Source organism: Oncorhynchus tshawytscha, linkage group LG21 (assembly GCF_018296145.1).
Source record: "Oncorhynchus tshawytscha isolate Ot180627B linkage group LG21, Otsh_v2.0, whole genome shotgun sequence".
In the NCBI taxonomy this organism is placed as follows: Eukaryota; Metazoa; Chordata; class Actinopteri; order Salmoniformes; family Salmonidae; genus Oncorhynchus; species Oncorhynchus tshawytscha.
The window spans coordinates 11,342,053-11,367,585 of NC_056449.1; the positions used below are offsets into that span (position 1 = coordinate 11,342,053).

The window sequence follows — 25,533 nt, forward strand, 5'->3', positions numbered from 1 at the left end:
ACACTACAGAAGTCTCTAGCCTCCTGGTTTTCTGTTCTACCTGATAATTAATTATACAAATTAATTACTAAATCAGTGCTGATTAGAGGGGAACAATGGTTTGAGGTCCAGAGTTGAGTTTGAAGGCTCTAGTGTATCTCATATCAGTAAGGAAATGTACATTATCTTGTGACACTGACAATGCAGTCATACATGACTACATAACCACACCGTGGGAGTTTTTTTCCATGACTTTAGTTAAACACAGGCCGACAGAAACAGACCTCTGGCCACGCTATGAAAAAAACACTTCATCTTCTCTAACCAATACTACTGCTCTCTCTCGCTCTGCCCCCCCCCCCCCCAACACCCCTTCAGTGCCTAGTTGGCAAGGTGATAAAATCTGCTGTTCTGCCCTTTCACATACAGGCCCACAGAAACAGACCTCTGGTCACTCTATGAACAAACAACTTTCTCTTCTCTAACCAATACTCCTGCCCCCTCTCTCTCTCTCTCTCTCTCTCTGCGCCCCCAACACCCCTCAGTGGCCAAGCCGGAAAGGTGGACAAATCTGCCGTTCTGCCCTTGAGCAAGGCAGTTAACCCCCAACAACAACTGCTCCCCGGGCCCCGATGATGTGGATGTCAATTAGGGAAGCCCCCTGCACCTCTGATTCAGAGGGGTTGGTATAAATGCAGAAGACACATTTCGGTTGAATGCATTCATTTCGGTTGAAGTGCAACTGACTTGGTATCCCCTTTCCCATTCCTTCGCCTCTTCCAACCCACCTTACTCTTCAAGCTTGACCTACATTTCACAGGGATTCCCTGGATTTGGTGGAACACTGTTGCTCTCGGCAGCTCCCCGCCCTGGGAGATGCCAGTGTGTTCTCCTCCCAGATTGGAAGGGGGAGGGTCTTAATAATTAAAATACAGACAAACAGAAACACAACAGGAGCCAAACAGAACAGCAGCCTATAGCCACAGGACCAACAGCAGCATGGCACCATGCTATTGTGTTCTCTCTTTCCATCCAACATCTGCCTGCCTCTGCCGGAAGTGTTAGCCCACTCAGCGTTTTGTTGCATTATGAATCGCTGTAGTAATTGTTTCATTAGGAACACATCCTCATTAGGTTTCACTCTCCAGATAAACACATCCGCTCACAGTAGATCATGTGAATGCTCTAGGGATGTGTGTGCATGCCCTGCAGATATCAAATGTGCCCTGTTTGCGTGTGTATGTTGTTTTGGAGACTAGTAAAGTGTATGTATGTGTGTGTGTGTGTGTGTGTGTGTGTGTGTGTGTGTTATGGCCCAGGTTAACCAGCTCTGACATCATTATCACTGCTGTGGCTCAGCTAAACAAACTGTCTGAGCTTCTGTTTTAATAACCAGCTCTGAGCGCACACACACACACACACACACACACACACACACACACACACACACAGATTAGTTAGTGTTTGTATAAGCCTCACCCTGTAGCATCCCAGGGTGTTGGAGCACTTCAGGGTAGAGCACAAGGGAAAAGCAGAAAGGTTTTGTCCATTTTCTCTTTAATCTCTTAGTGTTGGATCCTTTAGAGAGAGTGCGAACCCTCTCATTACCATAGTTGCCCTGACAAGGATAGCTTGCCTGAGGGGGAGTGTTTCAAATATGCAAATACATTTTCTCACCCCACAGAGGGAAGAGAAAAAATTGAGGCTGTTCCAAACGTTTGGCTGACTAGTCTCATCGTCATGGTGACTGTCAGGCTATGACTAGGCAATATCAAACTATCCAGAATTCTCTGAAAAACAGTCACCGTTACAACGCTATGGTAACAGGAACTAGGAACCTTTCGACATCGTTGGAGTGTTAAGCAATTGGATGATGATGAAATGTTTTTCAAAGTGTTTGATTTTAGGAGAATCTCTGAATTCTTAGAATGTATATTCATTCAAAAAAGCTACAACTTCTAGATAAGTGAAAAGTTATTTTGGACAAAGAGGAAACAAATCACTGACCAAGGTTGCTTCAAATTGAGCACTAGTACACCGTAACTAAAGTGACATTAAAACTTACATCTTTATATCACAGGAGGTTGTTGGCACCTTAATTGGGGAGAATGTGATTGTGGTAATGACTGGAGTGGAATAGGAGGAATGGTACCAAATACATCAAACACGTGGTTTCCAGGTGTACGATGCCATTCCATTTGCTCCGTTCCGGACATTATTATGACCCTCAGCAGCCTCCGTTGCCTCGGGTACATCACTCCACCTAACATATTTTGTATCCACGTATCACCTGGCTTCTCATAAGTGTCAGGCAGCTGTAATGTTGCATCATTTTTTGGCTACACCTCCCCCACACTTACTAGCATGCTACACAGTTTCCCTCTGCTGGTGTTCTCTGTTGACTTGCTGGAAGGCAGATGGAACCACCAGCATACCTTTTCGGAGCCAATAGATGGAATCACCCAGGTATGCTGGTGGTTCCATCTGCCTTCCAGTGAGTCAACAGGGAACCCCTGTAGCACGCCCCTATAACTTTGAAACTTTGCTTGAATCAATGGGTTATTTGCTTTTGTCATTACTTGGTTGTTAGTGTTTGCTTGGTGTGGTATTGTGTATGATCTTACTGGAAGCCGTGTGTATTCACAAGGATATTTGTGGTAAATGTGGTCAATGACAAGTCCAGACCGTAGGCGTTTATGATGATTGACATGCGTCATGTGACATCAGAGGCGTTTGGCCAGGCAGCTAGCGTTGGGTGACAGAACCTAGTTTCTTGTTCCCCTTTTGTTTTGGGGGAACTGTGATGGAGCCTTCAAAGGGGGAGTGTGGAGTTGGCACTCGGGTGATTATTTAGATACATCCTGAGGCAGAGGGTATCAGCGAAACACCTCTCACAACAGAAACACTACCAGACTGCTTCTACAGGGAGGCACAGGGACCAGCCAGATAATACAAGGTCTGGGAGAGAGGGAATGCTGAAGAGAGAGACATAGAGCGAGGCAGACAGACAGAACTAGTGGAGGACAGACAAAAGAGGGTGAGAGACAAAAGTGTGGGGTAGTGTAACAAAGTGGGAGAGTGAAAGAGAGATCGACTGAATGAGTGGGGCTTCAGAGCGAGATTAGGGTGTGCGTGTGTATGTGTGTCTGAGAGAGAGAGAAAGGGTGAGAGAGAGAGGAGAGACCATTCCCCAGAGGTTTGGTCAAGCTCCCAGTAATAGAAGTTTATTTGCACAGCAGGACCAGTAACAACCTACCTTGTCAGAGTAACTTACTGTTCTGTCGTCCCAACAGCAGGTCACTGAAGACAGAAGGAAAAACACTAAGGTTGATTTGGGACCTAGCGTGCCAGAAGGGAGTGTGAGGGGCTTGTTTATGACATATCTTGTGTTGAAGAGAGCGTGTGTGAGAAACACTGCATGTGTGTGTGTGTGTGTGTGTAAGAGAGTTCAAGGATGACCAGGAGGTCAGTTAATGGTGAGGGGACTGGGGTGAACAACACCCCCCAAAATGGGGGACACCCAGGGGATACCCCTGTCCCAAAAGAGGACCCTGACTCCCCGCACGGAAAGGTAGAGCTTAAGAAGAAGGTGACCCTGCTTCGGGGAATCTCCATCATCATAGGGACCATCATCGGCGCGGGAATCTTCATCTCTCCCAAGGGAATCTTGAAGAACTCTGGGAGTGTTGGAATTTCTCTGGTGGTGTGGATCGCCTGTGGAGTACTGTCTCTGTTTGGTGAGTCACACGTGTTTGTCGCCACAACAACACCCCACCTCCTCAGGGAGAAATGGAGGGAGAGTGGAGACAGACCTGAGTAAAGGTGTGCAGAGTGGTTTTATGATGCCAGTGAACTGAAGGTACGGGGAAGGAGCTTTTGTGTTTTTATTGCAGTTCAGTCTATTGGGTTACGACTCCCTTGCTTCCCCTTCGTTGAAGACACTAGAGCTGATGCCTCCTTAAACAAAGTGCTAAACTTGTAAAGCAGCTTTTCTCGAGACAATGAGTGTGATTTCTTGAGACAATGAGTGTGATTTAAAGCTTAGGGGGATGGATGAACTTTGCTAACTGTCTGCTGCTATGGGAAAGCTTCCGCTTCTACCCTAGTATTATTTCATCATGAAACTGTAATTACAGCAGCGTTATTCTAGCTACTGCCTTCTAACTAACCATCAAACTGCTGAAACCTCAATTACCCTTTACGTTAACCTATCTTGCATTTTCTCTTTCTCTCTCTCGCTCTGACGCACGCACACACAGACAGACACACACAAGCGCACTCACTCACTCACTCACTCACTCACTCACTCACTCACTCACTCACTCACTCACTCACTCACTCACTCACTCACTCACTCACTCACTCACTCACTCACTCACTCACTCACTCACACAGAGCTGTAGGATCTTGAAGGGATACTCCTTACCCAGAGTCAGATGAACGCGTGGATACCATTTTTATTTCTCTGCAACTAGTAGGAAGGAAGTTAGCAGGAGTTTGTGAGTCAATGCTAACTAACTTCCTTCATATTGCACACAGACATGTTAAAATGACAAAATCCTACAGTGTCCCTCTAATTTAACCAATACTGTCACAGCAAAATAATCCTGCAGCAACATCATTTTAACATTTATGTTTCTTGAGCAGTGGCTAGGCTATTAACTGGCCAAAAGTAGGTTACATGAAAAGTGCAATAGTGTTAATATAGCCATGTTAGCCAGTTAGTGTTGGTATTCAGTCAATTTATGTAAATCACAAAGCTCATCTGCATCTCCTGGAAAATTCTCAGCAAAAAACAGGGATGAAATTTAGGTCCTACAGACCTGTACAATGCATACAATGAAAAATACAAGGAATCACATTTTCCTCTTACAGTAGCCACTTACCTGTTTGTTGTTGTAGATGGGTAGCCAGTTTCCTGTCCAAAACCTTTCCCTCTCTCCTATCCCAGGGGCCCTGTCCTATGCAGAGCTGGGAACCAGCATCAAGAAATCTGGAGGACATTACACCTATATTCTGGAGGCCTTTGGACCACAAATGGCCTTCATACGTCTCTGGGCTGACATCATCGCCATCAGGTGAGTGTGTGTGAAAGTATTTATTGTGTGTGTATCTTGTATGTGTGTTTGTGTGTGTGACAGAGACAGAGGCAGGAAGTGGGGTAGACACTTGCAATACAGTGTGTGCACATCACTCTATACTGTCTGTTTGTGAGAAGGGGAGGGGCATTCAAATCAAATCAAATCAAATTTTATTTGTCACATACACATGGTTAGCAGATGTTAATGCGAGTGTAGCGAAATGCTTGTGCTTCTAGTTCCGACAATGCAGTAATAACGAGCAAGTAATCTAACTAACAATTCCAAAAAAAACTACTGTCATACACAGTGTAAGGGGATAAAGAATATGTACATAAAGATATATGAATGAGTGATGGTACAGAGCAGCATAGGCAAGATACAGTAGATGGTATCGAGTACAGTATATACATATGAGATAAGTATGTAAACCAAGTGGCATAGTTAAAGTGGCTAGTGATACATGTATTACATAAGGATGCAGTCGATGATATAGAGTACAGTATCAACGTATGCATATGAGATGAACAATGTAGGGTAAGTAACATTATATAAGGTAGCATTGTTTAAAGTGGCTAGTGATATATTTACATCATTTCCCATCAATTCCCATGATTAAAGTGGCTGGAGTAGAGTCAGTGTCATTGACAGTGTGTTGGCAGTAGCCACTCAATGTTAGTGGTGGCTGTTTAACAGTCTGATGGCCTTGAGATAGAAGCTGTTTTTCAGTCTCTCGGTCCCAGCTTTGATGCACCTGTACTGACCTCGCCTTCTGGATGGCAGCGGGGTGAACAGGCAGTGGCTCGGGTGGTTGATGTCCTTGATGATCTTTATGGCCTTCCTGTAGCATCGGGTGGTGTAGGTGTCCTGGAGGGCAGGTAGTTTGCCCCCGGTGATGCGTTGTGCAGACCTCACTACCCTCTGGAGAGCCTTACGGTTGAGGGCGGTGCAGTTGCCATACCAGGCGGTGATACAGCCCGCCAGGATGCTCTCGATTGTGCATCTGTAGAAGTTTGTGAGTGCTTTTGGTGACAAGCCGAATTTCTTCAGCCTCCTGAGGTTGAAGAGGCGCTGCTGCGCCTTCCTCACGATGCTGTCTGTGTGAGTGGACCAATTCAGTTTGTCTGTGATGTGTATGCCGAGGAACTTAAAACTTGCTACCCTCTCCACTACTGTTCCATTGATGTGGATGGGGGTGTTCCCTCTGCTGTTTCCTGAAGTCCACAATCATCTCCTTAGTTTTGTTGACGTTGAGTGTGAGGTTATTTTCCTGACACCACACTCCGAGGGCCCTCACCTCCTCCCTGTAGGCCGTCTCGTCGTTGTTGGTGATCAAGCCTACCACTGTTGTGTCGTCCGCAAACTTGATGATTGAGTTGGAGGCGTGCATGGCCACGCAGTCGTGGGTGAACAGGGAGTACAGGAGAGGGCTCAGAACGCACCCTTGTGGGGCCCCAGTGTTGAGGATCAGCGGGGAGGAGATGTTGTTGCCTACCCTCACCACCTGGGGGCGGCCCGTCAGGAAGTCCCGTACCCAGCTGCACAGGGCGGGGTCGAGACCCAGGGTCTCGAGCTTGATGACGAGCTTGGAGGGTACTATGGTGTTGAATGCCGAGCTGTAGTCGATGAACAGCATTCTCACATAGGTATTCCTCTTGTCCAGATGGGTTAGGGCAGTGTGCAGTGTGGTTGAGATTGCATCGTCTGTGGACCTATTTGGGCGGTAAGCAAATTGGAGTGGGTCAAGGGTGTCAGGTAGGGTGGAGGTGATATGGTCCTTGACTAGTCTCTCAAAGCACTTCATGATGACGGATGTGAGTGCTACGGGCGGTAGTCGTTTAGCTCAGTTACCTTAGCTTTCTTGGGAACAGGAACAATGGTGGCCCTCTTGAAGCATGTGGGAACAGCAGACTGGTATAGGGATTGATTGAATATGTCCGTAAACACACCGGCCAGCTGGTCTGCGCATGCTCTGAGGGCGCGGCTGGGGATGCCGTCTGGGCCTGCAGCCTTGCGAGGGTTAACACGTTTAAATGTCTTACTCACTTCGGCTGCAGTGAAGGAGAGACCGCATGTTTCCGTTGCAGGCCGTGTCAGTGGCACTGTATTGTCCTCAAAGCGGGCAAAAAGTTATTTAGTCTGCCTGGGAGCAAGACATCCTGGTCCGTGACTGGGCTGGGTTTCTTCCTGTAGTCCGTGATTGACTGTAGACCCTGCCACATACCTCTTGTGTCTGAGCCGTTGAATTGAGATTCTACTTTGTCTCTGTACTGGCGCTTAGCTTGTTTGATAGCCTTGCGGAGGGAATAGCTGCACTGTTTGTATTCAGTCATGTTACCAGACACCTTGCCCTGATTAAAAGCAGTGGTTCGTGCCTTCAGTTTCACACGAATGCTGCCATCAATCCACGGTTTCTGGTTAGGGAATGTTTTAATCGTTGCTATGGGAACGACATCTTCAACGCACGTTCTAATGAACTCGCACACCGTATCAGCGTATTCGTCAATGTTGTTGTCTGACGCAATACGAAACATCTCCCAGTCCACGTGATGGAAGCAGTCTTGGAGTGTGGAGTCAGCTTGGTCGGACCAGCGTTGGACAGACCTCAGCGTGGGAGCTTCTTGTTTTAGTTTCTGTCTGTAGGCAGGGATCAACAAAATGGAGTCGTGGTCAGCTTTTCCGAAAGGGGGCGGGGCAGGGCCTTATATGCGTCGCGGAAGTTAGAGTAACAATGATCCAGGGTCTTTCCACCCCTGGTTGCGCAATCGATATGCTGATACAATTTAGGGAGTCTTGTTTTCAGATTAGCCTTGTTAAAATCCCCAGCTACAATGAATGCAGCCTCCGGATAAATCGTTTCCAGTTTGCAGAGAGTTAAATAAAGTTCGTTCAGAGCCATCGATGTGTCTGCTTGGGGGGATATATACGGCTGTGATTATAATCGAAGAGAATTCTCTTGGTAGATAATGCGGTCTACATTTGATTGTGAGGAATTCTAAATCAGGTGAACAGAAGGATTTGAGTTCCTGTATGTTTCTTTCATCACACCATGTCACGTTGGCCATAAGACATACGCCCCCGCCCGTCTTCTTACCAGAAAGATGTTTGTTTCTGTCGGCGCGATGCGTGGAGAAACCCGCTGGCTGCACCGCTTCGGATTGCGTCTCTCCAGTGAGCCATGTTTCCGTGAAGCAAAGAACGTTACAGTCTCTGATGTCCCTCTGGAATGCTACCCTTGCTCGGATTTCATCAACCTTGTTGTCAAGAGACTGGACATTGGCAAGAAGAATGCTAGGGAGTGGTGCACGATGTGCCCGTCTCCGGAGTCTGACCGGAGACGGGCACATCGTGCACCACTCCCTAGCATTCTTCTTGCCAATGTCCAGTCTCTTGACAACAAGGTTGATGAAATCCGAGCAAGGGTAGCATTCCAGAGGGACATCAGAGACTGTAACGTTCTAGCGTTGATCTCAGCGTTGTACAGGTAGTAAAGCCCCTCTGATCCCATCCTGGTCCGTTGATACCCGTGTTAGCAGAGCAATTTAAACAAACCTGCTATACTATACTGTACTACAGAGTATCATCGGGCTAGGGGGGACGTATGGTTTTGGGTATATGGGGAATGAACAGTGATCGGGGATGAGCCCACAGACTGGGAAACAGTTATTAGATTCTAATTAGAGCCAAGATCAATAGAAAACACTGGAATTGATTCACTTTCACGTGTGGAAGAAATGTGTGCTTGCTATTTGGATACTTAGTGTGTACGTCTACCTGCTGTGTAGTGTAATAATGTCTCAGTGTTCTGAGAATTAAGTTTGACGGTTATTAGCTTCTACATGTCTGACCAGATTTGTTCCAGATATTCTGAATACATAACATTTTCCATTTCATTCTGGACACAGAGTACCTTTAGTCATATGTATTTACTCAATGTACTTTATTTCTATTGTATCCATTTCGTATCAATAATAATCATATATATTTTTTTGTTTTTTTGTCTCAACTGAACCTAACAGACATCTTTGAGTTAGTAACCACTGAATATCAGCAATAACAGTTAATTGACTGTTATAAACAAGTGTGAGGTTGTGTAAGACAGGTCAGTTAGAGGTCAAATGCTCCCCAACACTCTGAACAGTGCATGCGGCCCCAGATCTCACAGCTTTGTGGGTCAGCATTTCCGATCGATGTGTTTGCTGCATGTGTATTTTTGGGTCAGTGTTTTGGGGTCTGTGTGTGATGGTGTTGTTTGTTCTAGACCTGCAGGGTTGGCAGTGATATCCCTGGCCTTCGGACAATATATCCTGGAGCCCATATTCATGCCGTGTGGAGTGCCAGAGATTGCTATCAAACTGGCCACCTCTATAGGAATAAGTACGTCTAAGATTTATGCTACAGTATTATATTGAATTGAACAAACGTTTGGAATATAGGATTTTAGTGCTTATCAGTGAGATGGTTCAGCTGAATGTAAGATACCGGTCAGTTTCACATAAAGTGTGTGTGTGCGTGTGTGTGTGTGTGTGTGTGTGTGTGTGTACTACTCCACAGCGTCAGTGATGTATCTCAACAGTATGAGTACGAGCTGGACAAACAGGATTCAGATCTTCCTCACCTTCTGCAAGCTGCTGGCTGTCGCCACCATCGTCGTACCTGGCCTCTATATGCTCTTCAAAGGTTAGCCTTCGTCATCTTAATCCTCATCCTCATCATTATCCTCATCATTCTCATCTTCATCATCACCATCATCATCCTCATCCTTCTCATTCTCATCCTCATCCTCCTCATCATCACATTAATCATCATCATCACATTCATCCTCATCATCATTATCATCCTCATCATTGTCATCATCCTCATTTTCACATTAATCATCACCATCATCATCCTCATCATTCTCATCCTCATCACATTTATCCTCATTGTCATGATCATGTTCATCCTTATCATCATCCTCATTATCACATTAATCATCATCATCATCATGACATTCATCCACATCATTATCATCCTCATTATCACATTAATCATCATCATCATGACTTTCATCCTCATCATCATTATCATAGTCATCATCCTCATTATCACATGAATCATCATTCTCATCATCACCATCATCATATATTTTACACTGGATTAAAACAATACAAATGGCTTATGCTCACATCACATTGAATCTGACACTCTTTCTTGGCTCTCATCAAAAACCTTGAAACCCCGTTTGTGGTATAGGGTTATATTTGTTTGTTTGTTACAGGGACATTCCACAGATACCAGGTGTACTTTAACTAGACGATTAAACGCAACTCCACGGTGTGTAATGGCTACAGAGTACCTGTTCGACACATTACAGGCTATAATAACTACAGAGTGGCTGCAGGCCTATACATAGCTAACAGACTTTTAGAGGGTTATTATCTGCCCCTTTGGAAGTGTGTTCCATTAGACAGAAATACACTACATATGTGTGTATTGTATTGGAATGCTCTTGGGGGTGCATTCTTACACATACCCATGCTGATATACTTAGAAAAATGCACCTAGTCAAACAATCAACTAGAATCGATATTCTTTGGTGTTTGTGTAATTCCTTCTTATGTGTGTGTCTCACTCTGTGTGTCTGTGTGTGTGTGTCTCACTCTGTGTGTGTGTGTGTGTGTGTCACTCTGTGTGTGTGTGTGTGTCACTCTGTGTGTGTGTGTGTCTCACTCTGTGTGTGTGTGTGTGTGTCTCACTCTGTGTGTGTGTGTGTGTCACTCTGTGTGTGTGTGTGTGTGTGTGTGTGTCTCACTCTGTGTGTGTGTGTGTCTCACTCTGTGTGTGTGTGTGTCTCACTCTGTGTGTGTGTGTGTGTGTCTCACTATGTGTGTGTGTGTGTCTCACTATGTGTGTGTGTGTCTCACTATGTGTGTGTGTGTGTGTCACTATGTGTGTGTGTGTGTGTCTCACTATGTGTGTGTGTGTGTCTCACTATGTGTGTGTGTGTGTGTCTCACTATGTGTGTGTGTGTGTGTGTCTCACTATGTGTGTGTGTGTGTGTGTGTGTGTGTGTGTGTCTCACTATGTGTGTGTGTGTGTGTGTCTCACTCTGTGTGTGTGTGTCTCACTCTGTGTGTGTGTGTCTCACTCTGTGTGTGTGTCTCACTCTGTGTGTGTGTGTCTCACTCTGTGTGTGTGTCTCACTCTGTGTGTGTGTGTGTCTCACTCTGTGTGTGTGTGTGTCTCACTCTGTGTGTGTGTGTGTGTGTCTCACTCTGTGTGTGTGTGTGTGTGTCTCACTCTGTGTGTGTGTGTCTCACTCTGTGTGTGTGTGTGTCTCACTCTGTGTGTGTGTGTGTCTCACTCTGTGTGTGTGTGTGTCTCACTCTGTGTGTGTGTCTCACTCTGTGTGTGTGTGTCTCACTCTGTGTGTGTCCCACTCTGTGTGTGTGCGTGAGTGTGTCTCACGCTGTGTGTGTGCGTGAGAGTGTGTCTCACTCTGTGTGTGTGCGTGAGTGTGTCTCACTCTGTGTGTGCATGAGAGTGTGTCTCACTCTGTGTGTGTGCGTGAGTGTGTCTCACTCTGTGTGTGTGTGTGTGTGTCACTCTGTGTGTGTGTGTGTGTGTGTGTGTGTCTCACTCTGTGTGTGTGTCTCACTCTGTGTGTGTGTGTGTGTGTCTCACTCTGTGGGTGTGTGTCTCACTCTGTGGGTGTGTGTGTGTCTCACTCTGTGTATGTGTGTGTCTCACTCTGTGTGTCTGTCTCACTCTGTGTGTGTGTGTGTCTCAATCTGTGTGTGTGTGTGTCTCAATCTGTGTGTGTGTGTGTGTGTGTGTCTCACTCTGTGGGTGTGTGTGTCTCACTCTGTGTGTGTGTGTGTCTCACTCTGTGTGTGTGTGTGTCTCACTCTGTGTGTGTCTCACTCTGTGTGTGTGTGTCTCACTCTGTGTGTGTGTGTGTGTGTGTGTGTGTGTGTCTCACTCTGTGTGTGTGTGTGTGTGTGTGTGTGTCTCACTCTGTGTGTGTGTGTGTCTCACTCTGTGTGTGTGTGTGTCTCACTCTGTGTGTGTGTGTGTGTCTCACTCTGTGTGTGTGTGTGTCTCACTCTGTGTGTGTGTGTGTGTGTGTCACACTCTAAATCAAATCAAATCAAATTTTATTTGTCACATACACATGGTTAGCAGATGTTAATGCGAGTGTAGCGAAATGCTTGTGCTTCTAGTTCCGACAATGCAGTAATAACCAACAAGTAATCTAACTAACAATTCCAAAACTACTGTCTTATACACAGTGTAAGGGGATAAAGAATATGTACATAAGGATATATGAATGAGTGATGGTACAGAGCAGCATAGGCAAGATACAGTAGCTGATATCGAGTACAGTATATACATATGAGATGAGTATGTAAACAAAGTGGCATAGTTAAAGTGGCTAGTGATACATGTATTACATAAGGATGCAGTCGATGATATAGAGTACAGTATATACGTATGCATATGAGATGAATAATGTAGGGTATGTAAACATTATATAAGTTAGCATTGTTTAAAGTGGCTAGTGATATATTTACATCATTTCCCATCAATTCCCATTATTAAAGTGGCTGGAGTTGAGTCAGTGTCAGTGTGTTGGCAGCAGCCACTCAATGTTAGTGGTGGCTGTTTAACAGTCTGATGGCCTTGAGATAGAAGCTGTTTTTCAGTCTCTCGGTCCCAGCTTTGATGCACCTGTACTGACCTCGCCTTCTGGATGATAGCGGGGTGAACAGGCAGTGGCTCGGGTGGTTGATGTCCTTGATGATCTTTATGGCCTTCCTGTAACATCGGGTGGTGTAGGTGTTCTGGAGGGCAGGTAGTTTGCCCCCGGTGATGCGTTGTGCAGACCTCACTACCCTCTGGAGAGGGTTGAGGGCGGAGCAGTTGCCGTACCAGGCGGTGATACAGCCCGCCAGGATGCTCTCGATTGTGCATCTGTAGAAGTTTGTGAGTGCTTTTGGTGACAAGCCAAATTTCTTCAGCCTCCTGAGGTTGAAGAGGCGCTGCTGCACCTTCTTCACGATGCTGTCTGTGTGAGTGGACCAACTCAGTTTGTCTGTGATGTGTATGCCGAGGAACTTAAAACTTGCTACCCTCTCCACTACTGTTCCATCGATGTGGATAGGGGGGTGTTCCCTCTGCTGTTTCCTGAAGTCCACAATCATCTCCTTAGTTTTGTTGACGTTGAGTGTGAGGTTATTTTCCTGACACCACACTCCGAGGACCCTCACCTCCTCCCTGTAGGCCGTCTCGTCGTTGTTGGTAATCAAGCCTACCACTGTTGTGTCGTCCGCAAACTTGATGATTGAGTTGGAGGCGTGCGTGGCCACGCAGTCGTGGGTGAACAGGGAGTACAGGAGAGGGCTCAGAACGCACCCTTGTGGGGCCCCAGTGTTGACGATCAGCGGGGAGGAGATGTTGTTGCCTACCCTCACCACCTGTGGGCGGCCCGTCAGGAAGTCCAGTACCCAGTTGCACAGGGCGGGGTCGAGACCCAGGGTCTCGAGCTTGATGACGAGCTTGGAGGGTACTATGGTGTTGAATGCCGAGCTGTAGTCGATGAACAGCATTCTCACATAGGTATTCCTCTTGTCCAGATGGGTTAGGGCAGTGTGCAGTGTGGTTGAGATTGCATCGTCTGTGGACCTATTTGGGCGGTAAGCAAATTGGAGTGGGTCTAGGGTGTCAGGTAGGGTGGAGGTGATATGGTCCTTGACTAGTCTCTCAAAGCACTTCATGATGACGGATGTGAGTGCTACGGGGCGGTAGTCGTTTAGCTCAGTTACCTTAGCTTTCTTGGGAACAGGAACAATGGTGGCCCTCTTGAAGCATGTGGGAACAGCTGTGTTTGGGATCTGATTGAATATGTGTGTCTCAGCTGGTCTGCGCATCTGAGGCGCGGTGTGTGTGTGGGTGTGTCTTCTCACCTCGGCTGCAGTGTGTTTTCATTGGTGTGTGTCTCACTCTGTGTGTGTGTGTCTCACTCTGTGGGTGTGTGTCTCAATCTGTGTTTGTGTGTCTCACTGTCTCACTCTGTGTGTGTGGTGTGTGTCTCACTCTGTGGGTGTGTGTGTCTCACTCTGTGTGTGTGTCTCACTCTGTGTGTGTGTGTGTCTCACTCTGTGGGTGTGTGTGTGTCTCACTCTGTGTGTGTGTGTGTGTGTGTGTGTGTGTCTCACTCTGTGTGTGTGTGTGTGTGTGTGTCTCACTCTGTGGGTGTGTGTCTCACTCTCTGTGTGTGTGTGTGTCTCACTCTGTGTGTGTGTGTGTGTCTCAATCTCTGTGTGTGTGTGTCTCACTCTGTGTGTGTCTCACTCTGTGTGTGTGTGTGTCTCACTCTGTGTGTGTGTGTCTCACTCTGTGTGTGTGTCTCACTCTGTGTGTGTGTGTGTCTCACTCTGTGTGTGTGTGTCTCACTCTGTGTGTGTGCGTGTGTGTGTGTCTCAATCTGTGTGTGTGTGTGTGTCTCACTCTGTGTGTGTGTGTGTGTGTCTCACTCTGTGTGTGTGTGTGTGTGTGTCTCACTCTGTGTGTGTGTGTCTCACTCTGTGTGTGTGTTTGTGTCTCACTCTGTGTGTGTGAGTGTGTCTCACTCTGTGTGTGTGAGTGTGTCTCACTCTGTGTGCGTGTGTGTGTGTCTCACTCTCTGTGTGTGTGTCTCAATCTGTGTGTGTGTGTCACACTCTGTGTGTGTGTGTGTGTGTGTGTCTCACTCTGTGTGTGTGCGTGTGTGTCTCAATCTGTGTGTGTGTCTCAATCTGTGTGTGTGTGTCACACTCTGTGTGTGTGTGTGTGTCTCACTGTGTGTCTGTCTCACTCTGTGTGTGTGTTTGTGTCACTCTGTGTGTGTGTGTGTCTCACTCTGTGGGTGTGTGTGTCTCACTCTGTGTGTGTGTCACACTCTGTGTGTGTGTCTCACTCTGTGTGTGTGTGTGTCTCACTCTGTGTGTGTGTGTGTGTGTCCCACTCTGTGTGTGTGTGTCTCATTCTCTGTGTGTGTGTGTGTGTGTGTCATTCTGTGTGTGTGTGTGTGTGTCTCACTCTGTGGGTGTGTTTGTCTCACTCTGTGGGTGTGTGTGTCTCACTCTGTGTGTGTGTCACAATCTGTGTATGTGTCTCACTCTGTGTGTCTGTCTCACTCTGTGTGTGTGTGTGTGTGTGTGTGTGTCTCACTCTGTGTGTGTGTGTGTCTCACTCTGTGTGTGTGTGTGTGTGTCCCACTCTGTGTGTCCCACTCTGTGTGTGTGTGTCTCACTCTCTGTGTGTGTGTGTCTCACTCTGTGTGTGTGTGTGTGTCATTCTGTGTGTGTGTGTGTTTCACTCTGTGTGTGTGTGTGTGTGTGTCCCACTCTGTGTGTGTCTCACTCTCTGTGTGTGTGTGTGTGTGTGTCATTCTGTGTGTGTGTGTTTCACTCTGTGTTTGTGTGTGTGTGTGTGTTTCACTCTGTGTGTGTGTGTGTGTGTGTCATTCTGTGTGTGTGTGTTTCACTCTGTGTTTGTGTGTGTGTGTCTCACTGTGTGTGTGTGTGTGTGTGTGTGTCCCACTCTGTGTGTGTGTGTCTCACTCTCTGTGTGTGTGTGTCTCACTCTCTGTGTGTGTGTGTGTGTCATTCTGTGTGTGTGTGTGTTTCACTCTGTGTGTGTGTGTGTGTGTGTGTGTGTGTGTGTGTGTCTCATTCTGTGTGTGTGTGTGTTTCACTCTGTGTGTGTGTGTGTGTGTCTCACTCTCTGTGTGTGTGTGTGTGTGTCATTCTGTGTGTGTGTGTGTTTCACTCTGTGTGTGTGTGTGTGTGGCATTCTGTGTGTGTGTGTGTTTCACTGTGTGTGTGTGTGTGTGTGTGTCTCACTCTCTGTGTGTGTGTGTGTTCTGTCATTGTGTGTGTGTGTGTGTGTTTCACTCTGTGTGTGTGTTTGTGTGTGTCATTCTGTGTGTGTGTGTGTGTGTTTCACTCTGTGTTTGTGTGTGTGTGTCTCACTGTGTGTGTGTGTGTGTGTGTGTGTGTGTCCCACTCTGTGTGTGTGTGTCTCACTCTCTGTGTGTGTGTGTCTCACTCTCTGTGTGTGTGTGTGTGTCATTCTGTGTGTGTGTGTGTTTCACTCTGTGTGTGTGTGTGTGTGTGTGTGTGTCTCATTCTGTGTGTGTGTGTGTTTCACTCTGTGTGTGTGTGTGTGTGTCTCTCTGTGTGTGTGTGTGTGTGTCTCTGTGTGTGTGTGTGTGTGTGTGTTTCACTCTGTGTGTGTGTGTGTGTGTGTGTGTCATTCTGTGTGTGTGTGTGTTTCACTCTGTGTGTGTGTGTGTGTGTCTCACTCTCTGTGTGTGTGTGTGTGTCATTCTGTGTGTGTGTGTGTGTGTTTCACTCTGTGTGTGTGTGTGTGTGTGTCATTCTGTGTGTGTGTGTGTGTGTTTCACTCTGTGTGTGTGTGTGTTTCACTCTGTGTTTGTGTGCACACAGGGGAGACTAGGAACTTTGAGAATGCGTTTGAGGGCAGTAATATCAAGCTCTCAGGTCTTCCTCTGGCCTTCTACTCTGGGATGTACGCCTATTCTGGGTGGTAGGTATGGACTTCTTATAACGTGAATAGCTCTTATATCTAATTCTAGGTGACACTTTGCATGAATCCAACAGGTATTATGCATTATTGACTTGTCATATTGACTTGCTCTTGTTATCTATATCCTAATGTCATATTGTTGTAAATCTCTAACTTTTATCCAACAGGTTTTACCTTAACTTTGTGACTGAGGAAGTGGAGAATCCAGAAAAGTGAGTTTCTCATTTCATATCTCATTTACACAGGTTTGCCTCATCGTAAGGTGAGATCAAGTTATATTTTGATTGGGTTGTCGGTCTCAAATTTGTACATATCCTCAGGACTGTGCCATTGGCCATCTGTATCTCCATTGCGATAGTCACTTCCTGCTACGTGCTGACCAATGTGGCATACTACACTGTAATGTCAGCAGAGGAGCTGTTGGCCTCGCAATCCGTCGCCGTGGTAAGGCATCTAACAAACTCTCTGTCTATCGGCCAATGTCATTGACACTGATCTTACTACACCCCCCGAGTCCTATAGATTTCTGTGTGTGATGTATTGATACACTTGAGGTGTAATGAGTGCAGTCTTAGACCTCGTTCATCTGGGCCTAATTCCATCTAGCTCTGAGGAGTGACTGATCTGCGGTGTTGCTTTCCTGCACTCTAAACTGCTCTTAACCTTTCATCATTAGTGGGACGCCAAGCCCAACACCTATGCTTCCCAGTATGGCCTAATGTGATTCCACACAGTCCATCCCTCTCAACAGTCCATCCCTCTCAATAATAATTACATTAGGTCCAGTGTAAATTGCATAGTCTTAGACAGAGCCTAAAATTAGTCTGCACGCTGTTCTCCGGCCAGTTTGGTGTCGGGGGAGATTCATTCACTAAAAGGGCTCTGATCTGATCAGGCTTTTTTAAAGGAGTTTGTTTCATTACAGTTTAAAAGGTCGGTGATGCTGCTCTTAAGGAAAGACTGAATGCATTTAGCTACCTATGTTCTTAAACTAGATGTTCAGTGAATTGAGAATATTTCTCTGTATCTCTTTGTCCCTGTTTGGTTCATACTATTTCTCTCTCTCTCTCTCTCTCTCTCTCTCTCTCTGTTTTGTGTGCAGACATTTGCAGAGAAGACGATGGGGAACTTTTCGGTGGCAGTGCCGGTATTTGTAGCCTTGTCGTGCTTCGGTACGATGAACGGCTGCTTGTTCGCTTTCTCAAGGTGGGCTGCGTCAACACAGGTGTCAAACCACACAGCCTTGGCTAGCTTTTCCTGCCAAGGAGAATGACAAAATGCCTTCCCTCCCTGACACACAACTGTGTGTGAGGAATCTCGCCACTTTTTTAAAAAATTCAACTGCCAAACTGTGTTATGCAGAAGTTTGAATGTTGAGGTCGAACATAGAATACGCAGTATAGTGGTATAGTGAAAACAAAATAGCTGACATTGCCTTACTTAGACACTGCCAACTTTAATAGAAGAATAACAGAAGAGGGAGTTCTTGGGCGCCGTACTACTATGACTGACCCTGTAAAACAACACATTTCACTGCACCTCTCCAGTGTATGTGACAATAATACAATATATATATTTTTTTGTGCTTTTTTTTTGGCTCTGACGATGATGAAGTGTTGTTTTTGATAGTATTTCACAGTTTCTCATGTAACCCTGAAGATTGTGTTGGTCATTCTAGAATGTTTTATGTGGCGTCACGAGAAGGCCATCTCCCTGAGGTTCTGTCCATGATCCACGTCCGCAGACACACACCTTTGGCAGCCGTCATCATTCTGGTCAGATAAACATTTTTAAAAAATACACACAGATCAGGGGTCGGATTCACAGAACCTTAAGAAGCAATTTATTTTTCACTGTCATTTTTTCCTTAACTGTAGACTTAAGAAGTAAGTTAAGCAAAGTGTCTATTGCTCTAAAAGGTTATTGGAAATGTTCTTGTGTTGTTTCTTTATGTTATGTTTCTTATGTTAAGCACAAGGTTAAGAAGAAATTAGATTTTTTTAAATTAAGTTCTTGGAAGCTAAACCCTTGTCTTCAACTCAGGGCAGTGAGAGAAAAAGCTCATGAAAGCAATTGACCATGTTTAATTCACACAAACGTTATCTGAAAGTTTCAGTATTGATTATTTTAAACAGGTTTTAGAACCGTAATCTCAGTAAGAAATATGCTAAAATGATTGCCATTGCTAGACAGCTAAATTGGTTGCCTAGCAACACACATCTTAAGAAGATTCGTTCGAAGGTATTTGAGAAGTTCATGAGAAAATCATTCAATCTTAAGATATTGTTGAGGAATTGCACTTACGAATGAACTTCGTATCTCTTCTCTTAAGAAGCGTCTTACATTTTTGCAAATCTGTGAATCTGGGCCCTGTTCTTTTAGAGTTCACAATTCATACTTTGCATTCCTTCATGTACTCATCGTTTACATGTTTAACTGTTAACATGCTTCGTGGTTACCTTTTAGCATCTCTACGTAATCCTCATTGGATCCGTGTGTGTTCTCTGCGTGTGTGTGTGTGTTCTCTGCGTGTGTGTATGTGTGTTCTTTCTCTGTGTGTGTGTATGTGTGTTCTCTGCGTGTGTGTATGTGTGTTCTCTGCGTGTGTGTCCTCCAGTACCCTATGACAGTGTTCCAGCTGTTTGTGGGAGACATCTACAGCCTGTTGAACTTCATGAGCTTCCTTCGCTGGCTCTTCATTGGTGTGGCTGTGCTGGGCCTCATCTACATGAGATACACACGCCCTGACATGCCACGCCCTTTCAAGGTCAGTCCAACACACGTGAACACAGAAATACCCACATACACGCACAGACAGGCATGTAGTCACACACACACATTCACATGCACACGTCAAAGTCAACGATGACACCTCTCCTCCGGTGCCACTTCATAGTCAAGCATCTTGCACACATGGACGTACAAACAGAGGGTCTGTCTGACGGCTGTCTTAGTCAACTAATGAACACTTTACGGAATCGATCCTTGAGTCCTTTGTACTTCTTTGTCTTTCTCCCCAGGTTCCTCTTTTCATTCCAGCCATTTTCTCCCTCACCTGTTTCTTCATGGTGTTCCTCTCTCTCTACTCTGACCCCGTCAACACAGGGATAGGATTCGCCATCTCACTAACAGGAATCCCGGCCTACTATATCTTCATTGTGTTTGACCGCAGACCCAAGTGGCTACAGAAGAGTTTAGGTAACACGCTACCTACACGTAGGAGCCATTACATGGACTTGACATAACAGTGAAAATCATACTACTGACATACGGACTGCAAAAGGATTGATCAGTGCTTCAGTGGACCATGAAACTATACATGCATTGATTACAACTATACATACATTTTCTGCATTGCATCCTATTGTAATTGCTGCATTAATACCAGTAATGTGTCCATTTGGACACTTTGCAAATAATCTTGTCCTAACCACAATGGTATCATAATTGTTTTTCTGTGTATTTTATTCTGTCGTCAGATTCCTTGAACAGATCTGTCCAGATCGTCCTGGAGGTGATCCCAGCAGAACACTGACACCAGACCAGATCCCCATACCAGATCCATATTTATGATCATCCACACCACAGGAGAACAGGATCGGGTGTATGAGTGGAATGGTATCAAATACATTAAACAGATGGTTTCCAGGTGTTTGAAGCCATTCCATTTGCTCTGTTCAGGCCATATTCTTTTGAGCTGTCCTCTCCTCAGCAGCCTCATGTGCTCCACACCCAAGGACATCACACCGATCGCCTCTTCTATTGTATCATTTCACATTATACATTATTATGAGTCTCCCATCCTGCTGACCTTATCTAGGCAGGCTTCATTTCACATTACCAATTCAAACCGCCTGAATACTCTCTCTTCTCTCCTCACCCAAGTATTTGAAATGGAGTGGCCAGGCAGGCAGGGAGGTGAGGCTGTGTGCTTTGTGTGTGTCCCTGTGTGGGATTTGTAGGTAATCCATCTCTGTAACCACTACCCTACGGCTCCAGAGTGTAGTGGGAGCCCAGCCTCTTAGAAATGCAACAGCTTTTACTGTTGATAATATTCCAGGGAATCCTTGTAAGCTTGGAGTATAACTATCTTTGGCTACAATCACAGTTCTATTTGTGTCATTGTTACAGCTAGCATTAGCCATAATTACAGCTAGTGTTAGCTACATTCAGACCTAGCTTCAGTCATTGTTACACCTAGCATTAGCCACAATCACAGCTAGCATTAAGTCAAAGTCATCACTAGCATTGGCCACTGCTAGCATTAGCATTACACTGGATACTCAGTTTTCACCAGATCATTCAGGATGTACACAATATGTACCGTAGCCTACCCATTGTTATTTCTATATTTTAGGAAATAAAGACAGATCCGTGAGTGTTAATTGATGTTTGTTCTATAGTCTGAGTAAGAAAAGCACTCATTAGAGCAGTAAAGTGTGATTCATACTCAATCTACAGATGCCTTTGAAACATGATGTCCTTACACAAATGACAACTAACACAAATGGGATACACTTTTATATTTAACATTTTTTTGAAAACACGTATGTCCTGCATAACCTGAGAAAAACTCATCTGATTTCATGGAAAATAAAAATATTTTTTTTCAATCTGAGAGAAACTGCAGACAATGAACGACACCATTTGCACAAGGGATAAACATTTTATTTTGACTTGGTGGAGATGGAAACCTTAAGAGACGATGGCTGCGTATAAAACAGTTTCCACACCATGTGCAGAATCTGTGTGTATGTGTGTTTGCATGTGCTCTGGCTTAATTTAAGCCTCAAACGCGCTGGGCAGAGGAGCTCTATTACCACAGATGATTCACACCAGGATTATTCAAGCTGTGAAACCAACAGAAACCCTTTCCATCGAGAAACACACACAAACACACACTCAAACACACACACACTCACGCGCTCGCTGTATGCCAGGATGCTGGCTGGGTACCAGAGGCTAATGCTCTCACACACACATGTGAGTGAGCACACTGCCAGAGTCCTGGCTAGTAGCCCAGAGTAGAGACAGAAAGAGAGCATCCCCCTGCTACTGCACAGCCAGGACCAGGCACATTGCCCAACTGAGAGAGAGAGAGCTAGTGTGTGTGTGTCTGCATTCCCATCTTACTAAGATGACTTGTATATCGTGCATTATATTGAGAAGTTGCCTAGAAACACATGGCTAGATCATGTTGACACATGAAATTACTTCATTTACTTACAATCTCCCTCTTGTTGGTAGGTCTGTGTAATCTCCGCTTCTCCTCCTCCTTCTCCTGTATGTTGCTCAGCACTGTCTCTGAGTCTGACCTTTCCTTCTGCTGAGCAACACACGCATACACAAGCATGCACGCACACACACACACACACACACACATACACGCACACACACACACACACACAAAGATACGCGCGCACACACGCATGCACCCACCCACACACACACACACACACACACACACACACACAATCTCTCTCTTTTCCCGATGTCTCCTCACAGCATCTTTTTCTGCATTGCACCTCTTCCCCTGCAGTTTACTAAAAAGACACAAGGGGGCGATACAGTGCAATGTAACAGTCTTGTGAGGGGAAGTTAGTTGGTAAAAAGAGACTAAACATGAGACATTTAAATCTGAGTCACTCTATCTGTACAGCCCATCTCCACCTCTCTCTGCTCCAGGCAGGAATAAGGAACATAAACATTGTTCCCTCTGGTTGAAACCATGACCCTGTTCTATTGGCGTACCTACAGTACTTCTGTAGGTAACAGGTTAATGTTTCTATCCAACTACAATTGTAGGTTTCTAGATGCAAACAAAATGGATTCCTCTTTCTTTTCTCTTTAAAGGGAGAGTTCACCCAAATTACAAAATGACATGTTGGTTTCCTTACCCTATAAGCAGTCTATGGATTAGCATTTTTGCGCTGCGGGTCCAAATCATCCAAACGTATCTAAAAATGCATTGTGTAACTCAATGAAGTTACCTATAGATGATGTGACGAAGCGAACCAAGCAAACCATTGGCTTGCATCGGATTTGTGCCACAAATGCTGAAAAGATAGCATTTGAGACAGTGGCCAGGTAAAAATCAATGTCATATTTTGTCCATAAACTGCTTATAGGGTAAGGAAACCATTGTGTAATTTGGGTGAACTATCATTTTGAGTGGATGATATAAACTGATATGTATGAAATAAACCACAGTGGACAACAGGCCACACATAGCAACCACGTAGTAACAACACAGTGTTTCAATTCAATGAGACCACAGTGAAACCCGAAGATGGGGGATAGAGTGATGGAGAGAGAGAGAGAGGGCAGTACTGACAGGATATGGAGGGAGAGAAAGAATGAGTGAGAGAGAGAGAGAGAGAAAGAATGAGCGAAAGAGAGAGAGGAATAGGGAATTGAAAAAAAAGTCCAAAACAAACAGAGAGACTCATTCATAGCTGGAATGCCAGAGGGCTGAGATGTAGGTGACCTCTAACCTTGTTACTGTGGGGTCAGAGGTCATATGGTGTAATAGGTTTATTAGAAGCACTATCAGGCAGCGGTAGTGTGACTCAGACCCCTTGAGGGTGAGTCAGTCTACTGGCCCAGTATGACTAATCTTGCTAACGGAATGTGGGGATTGAAAGGTGTGTGTGTGTGTGTGTGTAGGGGGTGTAGTGGAAGCCTGAAGGGTTGTGAGACACTGCCATTAAAAGAGCAGGATGCCTTCAGGTGATGGGGTTCCACCCACTCTCAAGATTCTGTGTGCCTGATTCCTCTCTCTGTGTGAGGTAGGTTAAAGTTTATAGTAATGCTGTTTATGTAACTTTCCATGCATGCTTGCACATGTGCGGCCACATGTGTGTGGAAAAGGCCTGTGGTGTTGTTCTGTCACTGTGGCTGACAGAGCGACTGTCGTTGTGACTCACCTGAAGTGAGTAATAGTGAACACACAGTATATAAGGATAGAATGGTCCACATCCACCCTGCTTGACAGATTCTCTAATTATAACAGAGGACTGGGCGGCTGCCCTCGGGTCACTTAATGGGTTAACCATTGGTGCATGAACACACACACACACGCCCACACACACACTGCAGGCACTATGAGCTAAGTGCATTGTCACAAAGCTTTAATCAGAACAATGTGACTGTAGTTCATGTTGTGCTGTAATGCAAATTCACATTCAGTTTCATTTTCTGTGGATGTCACAGTGAATAATAAAAGACTAATATTCAACAGCTTACTTTACGTCGCTTCCTGCTCTCGTGAATGAAACTAAAAGAATTCATGCATTCACATGATTATGCCAGTTGGAATGAATGGTCTAGAGTCTAGACCAGTTAAAAGGTCTGTGGAGTGCATTTAAGTGCAGTCATAGCAATGACACATATTCACATAATCTTACATGCCCTCTTTCAGTGTGCCATGGCATTACCGGGTGGCTGCCTTGCATGGAGCGGCAGGTCATTCCTGATGTAAATTAAGTTCTGGAACGCCACTGGTTGTTGCCTGGCAAAAGAGGTGATTTTTTTTTTTTATAAGACTAACTCTGCGTTTAATTGGTTGGCTGTGTTACAGAGGATGACTCACTGTTGCCATAGTGTTGCTCCTTTGACAGGGAGGAGAGGAGAGAAAGGAGACAGAGAGGAGAAAGGAGATGAGGAGAGGAGGGGACAGGATAGAGAGGAAAGGAGAAAATAGGAGGGATGAAGAGAGAGGAGAGAGAACAGGGGAAGAAAGACAAGAGGAGAGGAAGGGCAGAGGACAGAAGAGGAGAAGAAAATAGAAGAAAAAGGAGAGAAAGAGGGAGGAGAGGAAAGAGGATAAGAAGGAGAGGAGAAAAGAGAAGAGGAAATATCATCTGATTTAGATGCACAACACACAATGCAGGCAGGTTCCCATCCAACACGAATTTCACCAATTCCACCCCCCAAATCAACAGTCCAGGCCACAGTCCAGCTCATCTGGCAAAGACTGGCAGACTGGTACTGCTACAGACTAAATAACCTAAACAAGACTGGCAGACTGGTACTGTTACAGACTAAATAACCTAAACAAGACTGGCAGACTGGTACTGCTACAGACTAAATAACCTAAACAAGACTGGCAGACTGGTACTGTTACAGACTAAATAACCTAAACAAGACTGGCAGACTGGTACTGTTACAGACTAAATAACCTAAACAAGACTGGCAGACTGGTACTGTTACAGACTAAACAACCTAAACAAGACTGGCAGACTGGTACTGTTACAGACTAAACAACCTAAACAAGACTGGCAGACTGGTACTGTTACAGACTAAACAACCTAAACAAGACTGGCAGACTGGTACTGCTACAGACTAAACAACCTAAACAAGACTGGCAGACTGGTACTGTTACAGACTAAATAACCTAAACAAGACTGGCAGACTGGTACTGCTACAGACTAAACAACCTAAACAAGACTGGCAGACTGGTACTGCTATAGACTAAACAACCTAAACAAGACTGGCAGACTGGTACTGCTACAGACTAAATAACCTAAACAAGACTGGCAGACTGGTACTGTTACAGACTAAATAACCTAAACAAGACTGGCAGACTGGTACTGTTACAGACTAAATAACCTAAACAAGACTGGCAGACTGGTACTGTTACAGACTAAATAACCTAAACAAGACTGGCAGACTGGTACTGTTACAGACTAAATAACCGAGACAAGACTGGCAGACTGGTACTGTTACAGACTAAATAACCTAAACAAGACTGGCAGACTGGTACTGTTACAGACTAAATAACCGAGACAAGACTGGCAGACTGGTACTGTTACAGACTAAATAACCTAAACAAGACTGGCAGACTGGTACTGTTACAGACTAAATAACCTAAACAAGACTGGCAGACTGGTACTGTTACAGA

At 45.3% G+C, this 25,533-nt stretch overlaps 1 protein-coding gene across 1 annotated transcript; it reads left to right on the forward strand.

The window, feature by feature from the left end:
• The first annotated feature begins 2,499 nt into the window (after positions 1-2,499).
• On the forward strand, positions 2,500-21,249 carry LOC112220938 (cystine/glutamate transporter). Its single transcript, XM_024382932.2, has 13 exons — positions 2,500-3,016; positions 3,273-3,716; positions 4,931-5,057; positions 9,319-9,434; positions 9,612-9,737; positions 16,532-16,631; positions 16,799-16,843; positions 16,952-17,075; positions 17,734-17,837; positions 18,310-18,406; positions 19,249-19,398; positions 19,652-19,829; positions 20,111-21,249. Exons 2-13 carry the CDS (start codon positions 3,434-3,436, stop codon positions 20,164-20,166), a joined length of 1,506 nt encoding a protein of 501 aa, XP_024238700.2. The 5' UTR covers positions 2,500-3,016; positions 3,273-3,433; the 3' UTR covers positions 20,167-21,249.
• Positions 21,250-25,533: the final 4,284 nt, after the last annotated feature.

What these genes read in the sequence shown, in the direction of transcription:
- LOC112220938 (XM_024382932.2), top strand. Translation starts at nt 3,434, where the DNA reads ATGACCAGGAGGTCAGTTAATGGTGAGGGGACTGGGGTGAACAACACC. An exon ending in CCTCGCAATCCGTCGCCGTG is followed by an intron (nt 17,076 to 17,733) that starts GTAAGGCATCTA and finishes TTTTGTGTGCAG; the next exon opens with ACATTTGCAGAGAAGACGAT. An exon ending in TGGCAGCCGTCATCATTCTG is followed by an intron (nt 18,407 to 19,248) that starts GTCAGATAAACA and finishes TGTGTCCTCCAG; the next exon opens with TACCCTATGACAGTGTTCCA.